The sequence below is a fragment of the Temnothorax curvispinosus genome, unplaced genomic scaffold (assembly GCF_003070985.1).
Source record: "Temnothorax curvispinosus isolate PA1 unplaced genomic scaffold, ASM307098v1 QBEX01013969.1, whole genome shotgun sequence".
Taxonomy (NCBI): domain Eukaryota; kingdom Metazoa; phylum Arthropoda; class Insecta; order Hymenoptera; family Formicidae; genus Temnothorax; species Temnothorax curvispinosus.
In genome coordinates, this window is record NW_020223749.1 from 1 (window position 1) to 8,492 (window position 8,492).

The following is an 8,492-nucleotide window of genomic DNA, read 5'->3' on the forward strand; positions in this document are numbered from 1 at the left end:
TGATATATTAGTTAAATATACAAGTTGATATTGTAGATTTTTGTAAGTTGATATCTGCAATATTTGCAATATCAACAATCACTTTGTCGAATATTCACGCAAAACATCTTCGGCCGAATAAGTCTTGCGAAATAATGCGTTCTAATGGAACGTCAATGTGCGAATGCCGAATCTATATACGCGACGGTTAAATGTTAAATATATTACAATAAGGAATAAACACAGGGTTGATATATAGGTTTTACTTACTAATGAAATAAATTGCGATGCCAGTCGTCCCGAAATCAATTTGTTTCGTATTCATCACGTTCTACTAATAATGACGAAATATTTGAATATGAAACTTTGATCTTGTATCATCACGTGTGATACTATGCAAGTCAAATGGAATATTTTCAAAAATAATATTTCAATATTTGTCACAGAGATATATCTAATATGGATTAAAATGTTTATAATAAATGTTTATATTAGGGGTATTCAAATAAGTTAAAGTTTAACGGTTTGACAGGTTATGTCGGGTTAAAGTCGAGTAAAAAGTTAATTAATTAACTTTGGGCGCGCTACTCTTTAAGGTTATGCAAAATACATGAGTGACACATTAACCTATCACATTAATCTTTGGGTTAAAAGTGTAAAAATTAACTTTTTACCCGACTTTAACCCGACATAACCTGTCAAACCGTTAAACTTTAACTTATTTGAATACCCCTATTATATTGCCAAAGGACATCAAAAAACATTTCAATTTATATACAAGAAATAGTTTTCAAGACATTTCTAAAATATATTTTACATATTGTTAGTAATAATTTTTGTATTATTTCAAAATCTTTATGAAATATTTACATATTTTTGGAAAATAAATTTTTAAAATATTTATAAATATATTTATAAATATTTTGTACTGTCTGGATCGATTCACATTCTATCGAAATATTCGATTATCGAAATATCGAGACTCGGCATAATTGCGATATCGAGTGCGAGAGTGTGCCTCCTTCTCCAACCAGTCCAACCTCCAACCCCTCTATCTTATGGGAGTTGGGTCGAGTCGAGGCGAGTTCACGACAGCGGTCGGGGTACGAGAGACGCGCACCGTGATGCATCGTCACGGGAAAACGTCAAAATGAGAGCATCCTCGTGATAGCTCGCAGTGCGGCAGTGTGTTTTTGACTACGATCGCAAACGCCAACGGCGCCGTCGGCGACGTCCGAATCGTCCGATGTTACGCGACGGGCAGCCACGCTGACACAAAAACGTCGGCGAGCACCGAAACCGAGGACCGCGAGCACAGTGCTCTGACAGCTCTACTTCTCTCTCTTTCTCTCTCTCTCTCCCTCTCATTGATATCGCCTGGCGGTCCGAGGAAACCGAACGAAAGTGCGTACACACCTGCGGTAATCCTGATCTCTACTGTACACACATTCCTCGCGAGCGACATGCTTCTTGCACCTGCGTCCCTCACGATCCTCTTTTACGATGAGGTGCGAGGGTGCTCCAGAGATCTCGCGAGACGTTACATTCGCAGCCTGTTCTTGATCGTGGCTGCGACGTAAACATTCGTCTCGGTCTCTCGCACTTTGCATTGTCCATTCCCTGGAAATTTCAGTGGGAAGGCTGCCGTCTACGCACGTTTCTCTTTATGTTTATTTGGATTTTGAATGTGGAGTGCATGCGAGCTTTCAGAAGCTTTAACTAACCAACGTGTGAAGGCTTTCAAATCACAAAAATGTAATCTGGTATGCCTGGAGATATATTTGCTAGAAAGAAACATAAAGAGATGTCAGAATGAGACACCGTCTACACACACGCTATTTCAAAGAAGGGGATCGCACTTATCACTGCTCTGAATGATTCACATGGTTATATAAAGCCTTGGTACCTCTCGTGTAGAAGTTAGAATATATTTTATGTATGTATTTTTTTTAACTCTTTCCTATTTTAATCAGTTCTTACTTCAAATTACTTTAACACTTTACTTTAACAAATTACTTTAATTACTTTCTACACAAGCAATGATTAACAAATATCTTATTTACTTAGGAATATGTATTTACACATGACATTAAAGATACATCTTGTCGCTCTAGGGAAACCACAACATTAGGGGACCTGCTGCAGGCACATTTGAGACCTGCGGTGGTTGGTGAATGGTGTTGCAGATAGATTCCGTGTGGGGCTGGGCGTCACCCCCGCTGCGCCTCCAGCTAGCCGGGGGGACTAGGGGTGCCTCGGGGAGAGTGGCTGCGGGCGCCCCATCCTCGCAGAGGATGGGCGAAATAGTCGTGGAACGCGCTCCCTCCCCAGCACGCCTCAGTCATACCTCTGAGAAGCATCCTCGCGCGACACTAACCGAGCTTAATGTTCTACGCCGTCATCGGGAGCTGTGCGACGTTGTTCTCAATGTCGGCTCCAGAAAGATATTCGCCCATCGCGTCATCCTTTCAGCATGTAGCCCATACTTCAGGTAATAATGATATATGATATAATAGCGCAAACGCGCGTTTGATATTTTTCTTTGTATTTAAACGTATTGCAGTGAACTGCATAATCTTGTGACAAATTCTATGTCTCTCTTTCTCTGTTCTTTCAGGGCCATGTTTACTGGGGAGCTGGCGGAATCTAGACAGACTGAAGTAACGATACGCGACATAGACGAAATGGCTATGGAGTTACTCATAGACTTCTGTTACACTTCTCACATTATCGTCGAAGAAGCTAATGTTCAAACTCTCCTTCCAGCAGCGTGCCTTCTTCAATTAGCAGAAATTCAAGATATATGTTGCGAATTTCTCAAACGCCAATTAGATCCATCAAATTGCTTGGGTATTCGGGCGTTCGCGGATACCCACTCGTGCCGCGAACTTCTGCGTATTGCCGATAAATTTACTCAACATAATTTCCAAGAGGTATGACACGTTCATGAAATATGACGTTGGTTGTTACTCTTTCCGATTTAGAGATATTTATTGCTTTTATTATGTACTTTGTAGGTAATGGAGAGCGAAGAATTTTTGTTGCTACCTGTCGGACAGTTGGTAGACATTATTTCATCGGATGAATTAAACGTACGTACGGAGGAGCAGGTTTTTAGCGCCGTGATGAATTGGGTGAAATACAATGTCACGGAGAGAAGGCAACATCTGGCACAAGTCTTACAGCACGTGCGACTGCCACTACTCAGTCCAAAATTTTTAGTCGGCACCGTCGGATCGGATCTATTGGTTCGTTCTGATGATGCTTGCAGAGATCTCGTGGATGAAGCAAAGAATTACCTACTTTTGCCGCAAGAAAGACCATTGATGCAGGGACCTAGGACGAGACCCAGGAAGCCTACAAGACGGGGGGAGGTGTTGTTCGCTGTTGGTGGATGGTGTTCGGGTGACGCTATTGCCAGCGTTGAGAGATTTGATCCTAATACTGCCGATTGGAAAATGGTCGCACCGATGAGCAAACGGAGATGCGGAGTGGGCGTAGCGGTGTTAAATGACTTGTTATACGCGGTCGGCGGGCATGACGGACAAAGCTACTTAAATAGCATCGAGCGATACGACCCACAAACGAATCAGTGGTCTTGCGACGTCGCTCCTACAACTTCCTGCAGGACCAGCGTGGGTGTTGCTGTATTGGATGGATTTCTGTACGCGGTTGGAGGCCAGGATGGAGTGCAATGCCTTAATCACGTGGAAAGGTAAAGTATCTATGTTAATTATTTTCTGACAAATGTTCAAATACATATACAAATATGTAAAATAGAGTGTGTTAGCACTTTGTAACGATATATTTAACTTCGCAGATACGATCCTAAAGAAAACAAATGGTCTAAAGTGTCGCCAATGACTACCAGAAGGTTGGGAGTGGCGGTTGCAGTGCTCGGAGGTTATTTATATGCCATCGGCGGGTCTGATGGGCAGTCACCTCTTAATACGGTAGAAAGATACGATCCAAGACAGAACAAATGGTCCCAAGTGTCCCCGATGTCTACGAGACGTAAACATCTAGGCTGTGCTGTATTTAATAATGTAATTTATGCTGTGGGAGGACGAGACGATTGTATGGAGCTTTCCAGCGCGGAACGTTATAATCCGCATACGAATTCCTGGAGTCCTATAGTAGCGATGACATCTAGGAGAAGTGGAGTAAGTTTTTTTTTTGTTTATAAGGATTACAGATATCTTGAAACATGAAAATATATGAAAGAGCAGTTAGATGATTTGTCCGTGTAATAGACAACATCAATGTTTGAATTTCAAAATTTAACCACAATTATAAAATGATAAATCAGATTTTAACAATCGTCATCGTGTATTTCAGGTGGGTCTAGCGGTAGTAAACGGTCAATTGTATGCGGTAGGCGGATTCGACGGAACTGCGTATCTGAAAACAATTGAAGTATACGATCCGGAACAGAATCAATGGAAACTATGTGGTTGTATGAATTACAGGAGGCTTGGCGGAGGCGTGGGAGTAATGCGAGCTCCACAAACCGAAAATTACATTTGGTAGCTCAGGCCCCCCTCTTCAGCCCAAATGGCTGAAACTCCTTTAACTCCTCTTACACCGATAACGCCAGTTACGCCTGTAACACCTCCCGCTCCTGTATCGGTTCCTGTTATAACTAGTACTAGAAAACGCTACCGCCGATCGATGAGCATTATATAAGTAATGTATGCATTTTTGTAAAAAGACTTTGCCTTTCTCTGAAATTCCACGAGATCATCTCGCATCGATCTTCGGTATTTAATTTATTTAATTTATTATTAATTTCGAGATATCTCTTCGCTCAATTCAGCGCACAGATCACGTTATGGAAAAAAAAATGCGAATATTCTATCGATTTACTGCCGTTGTTTTACATTTTTATTACATCACATTATTTTATAAGATTCTTTGTTCATGTATTTATATTTTATTGTATTTTGCAATAATAAATTCCAGCTGTTTTAGATTTAAATGTCTAAAGTATGTTATTTAAAAAATGCATTGCAACTATTGTATACACACAAAGTTTCAAACATTTTATTACATGAAAAAAAAAGAAAGGCAAAATCTCTTCCCTAACATTCGCCAGAAACATATGTGTTTTAAAGAGACATTTACAGCTTCCAGTTTTCGGTAAATAATCGAAATGAAAGCTTAAGTTTTTAGTAGAGTTTTAATTCAATTGCAAAGGGTCGTTTCTGTACCCAATAATTCAAGAATGTAATATAAGACATAATGATTTCTCTCTCTCTCTCTTTCTCTGTAAAGATAGTCTGCTTTAAGTATGTAGATAACTCCTTTTGTTTATAAGACTGAATTTCAACCAGAGAATATTGAGATATTGAGAACCGTGATAAGTACAGTTTACATTCTCTTGTAAAGAAATATCAAGTTACATCACATTTTCTATTAAACTTTGCGAATAATTCGTACATCGAATGTATTTGATGCATTTATTATGTTACTGACGATTTGTGACAAATGCCAAGATGCACGCTCGAGAAAAGCAATATGTATAATACTTGAGATTATAAATTATTTAAACACGGCTTTCGAAATCGTTTCTTCGCGTTGCTACAAGAAGGCGCCATTTAACCAACATCATCTGTTACATAACGTTTGTAAATCTCTGCAGAGGAGTAACCTTATCGTACAAAATGGTGATAGGGATCATTGATCAATAATCTCATAATGTAACATTCGTTGTAATTATAAGAATTAGCAGAATTGGCTAAGGGCGACCAATATTATATTAACAATAATAATTGCTTGTGATTTATTTTGGTGAAAATTAAATGATAACGTAAGAATTACTGGGATGATAAACGGCAAAAGCGCTTACAAACTGTCGCTGTTACATGTATGAGATTGTTGAAAGGCAGCAAAATGCATGTCTAGCGTAAGGACATATTGATGATGTAATGTAATTCTTTCTAAGCAACCGATTGCTCCGAAGATGATTGTTCCAATTCTCTCGAGTTCTACGATGGCTCATTAACGCATTTCTCAATTAACTGCTGGACTATTTTACATAGTCCATTTATATTTAAGTTTTAAACTCATGATACCATGATAGAGGAGAAGTTACTGTTCAGTTAACCAAATTAAACGTTACAATGGTACAAATTATCGTAAAATGAAGTTCAAATATAAGTGTTCAGTACCCAATCTTGTTTAATTAATTCTGAAGAAGTTGCAGCTATATATACCAGAAGAATGTAATATTATTTCCGCAATATTTTATATGCATAGTATTAGCAAATTACTTTTAACTTGTGTCCAAAAATACGTAAGAGACCGAATCTTGTCTTATACCGAATTTTAACTACACGTTTCCCGTAAACAAGAAATATTAAAAGTGATTATGTTATCGATTAGCGCGCGTAGTAATCCTGAGTAAAGCAACCACAAAGCGTTAATCCGAATATATTGTTTTCTCATCTTACTATAAACGAGATCAAAAACTTGTTCTGTATAACTGTTCAGTACAAAGGAAGAGTCATAGGATTTCTTTCCTGTTCTTTATCAATAAATTAAAGAAAGTGCGCATTAGAAATTGCGCGAACCATTACATGTAGCGTTATTGTTTAATTCCTACATCTACTATAAATAGGGTATCCCATAATTAATTCTTTTTCCGATAACGACATATATTTTTTAAGGAAAGAACGTGATTTTTGGTTAAAAATATTTATGAGTCTGTTTTCCATTGCTGAACAGGCTGCTCTAATTCAGAGTTTATCTTTTTTACTTCACATCATTAAAAGGAAAAAAGATAAACTCTGAACTAGTGCAGCCAGTTCAGCAATAGAAAACAGACCCTATGTCTATATATATATAAAGAAATGTTCTGACTTGATGATGAGCTACTCTCTCATTATAAGCATTTCTCATTCTACATTTTCCTAATAAATGCGAATTTCTCACGAGGTAACTTCTTTTGCTAGCTATCGAACTGCACGGTCTGTGATTTTGCTCGTCGACGAAAATTTCTTTATATTATATTTTAACCCCAAGGAGGGGATTATACAATAAATATATTAATTAAAACAATATATATTTATTTTTTAATTGAGCTACACTCAAGGAGCGCCAATGCACGTATAATGCACTTTAAATGTACATTAAACTTTGCATCAAATGCGGGTATTTGTCCCGCATTATATGCGCATTTAATGCATATGGAAGCGCATACCAAAAAGTGCACCTACGCTCATTGATCGAGGAGCCCAATCGGCCAACTAGTGAACTCTGTATTATTGGAATTTTTCTTCGTGCCCGGCTTCTATATAAGCATTGCTATGAGCATGTTCCAGTACAACTATCACAGAAGAAAGAAACATTTTCTTATTTAGAAAATATTTTTATTTTTGACATGATAAATGTCATTTATTTAAAATTCCATTTATTTAAAATTTAATTTATATAAAATTTAAAAACTTGAATAAAATCTTTCATAACTCGAGTCAGAAGCTACTCATTTAAATATTTTTTAAAACCTGTCATTTATAAGTTGAATGCTCTGCAATAAATGTATGTAAATATGTAAATAGGAGATGTAACTTCACCACTGTCGGTCCCAAGTCCGAATGAAAAGAAGGAGGGCATCTCGTTAGTCATTTTTTCAAATGAGAGAATATTTATTTGCTCTTAATTATCAATATATTATATTCGATATAAGTCGGATCTAGAAATACAAAATGATTCGTAAAGAGGATTAGTTGGAAAGCAATAATAATTAATTGATGTATTATCGTAGTATCCCAAAGTTTTTATGTTTCTCATAACTTTATTTTTGTAATAAGTGTTATAGTGAAAAATATAATGTAATTAACATTTTGCAATGCAATATTACTTGTATTTGGTCGCTTTTTGAATTAATTTTTAAATTATTGAAGCATAACTGACAGCGATTTCATAATCTGCATGGTCCCAATCAGCAAAATAATATTTAAAAAATGTTTTTAAGAAACATTTAAAAAACATTTTTCAAACATTTTTAAAAACGTTAAAAATAATGGGATAAGTTCCCTTTTTTTTATTAAAAAAACATTTTTTTTAACGTTTAAAATAATATTATTTTAACGTTTAAAAAAATATTATTTTAACGTTTAATAAACGTTTGTTTTAACATTAAAAAAAATGTTTTTTTAATATTTGGGAAACGTTTACATTGAAAGGTTTTTTTAATAATTTTAAAAATTTGTTATATTTGATTTTTTATTACTAAATATTATTTTTTGTACATTTTGTACACATTGTATACATAATGTATGACAAAATAAACATTTGTAGTTCAAAATAAAGTACATACATATAAGAAAGAAAAAAAATTTAACTTGTATTTTAAGGCATTGACAAGACCGCTGTTTGTATAACGCAATTAAAAATCGAGCAAGGTCCACAAGGTCATAGCAAGACCTTTATGCTGAAATAATGTTTCATGTGTGATTTTTAAATATATTTCCTAATTCTTCGAACTGTACGCGGTTACTATCAGTCTCAAC

General features: G+C 36.2%; 1 protein-coding gene across 3 annotated transcripts; it reads left to right on the forward strand.

Annotated features, from left to right (window-relative positions):
* The first annotated feature begins 1,204 nt into the window (after positions 1-1,204).
* On the forward strand, positions 1,205-6,556 carry LOC112464128 (kelch-like protein diablo). Of its 3 annotated transcripts, none has more exons than XM_025030944.1 (6): positions 1,205-1,400; positions 2,094-2,470; positions 2,597-2,912; positions 2,997-3,694; positions 3,800-4,142; positions 4,318-6,556. In XM_025030944.1, the coding sequence occupies exons 2-6, from the start codon at positions 2,154-2,156 to the stop codon at positions 4,507-4,509; spliced, it is 1,866 nt and encodes a 621-aa protein (XP_024886712.1). In that variant the 5' UTR covers positions 1,205-1,400; positions 2,094-2,153; the 3' UTR covers positions 4,510-6,556. The 3 variants fall into 3 exon arrangements, with proteins under 3 accessions (XP_024886712.1, XP_024886711.1, XP_024886713.1); XM_025030943.1 differs by having other exon boundaries at positions 1,205-1,383; XM_025030945.1 differs by lacking the exon at positions 1,205-1,400 and adding an exon at positions 1,408-1,915.
* Positions 6,557-8,492: the final 1,936 nt, after the last annotated feature.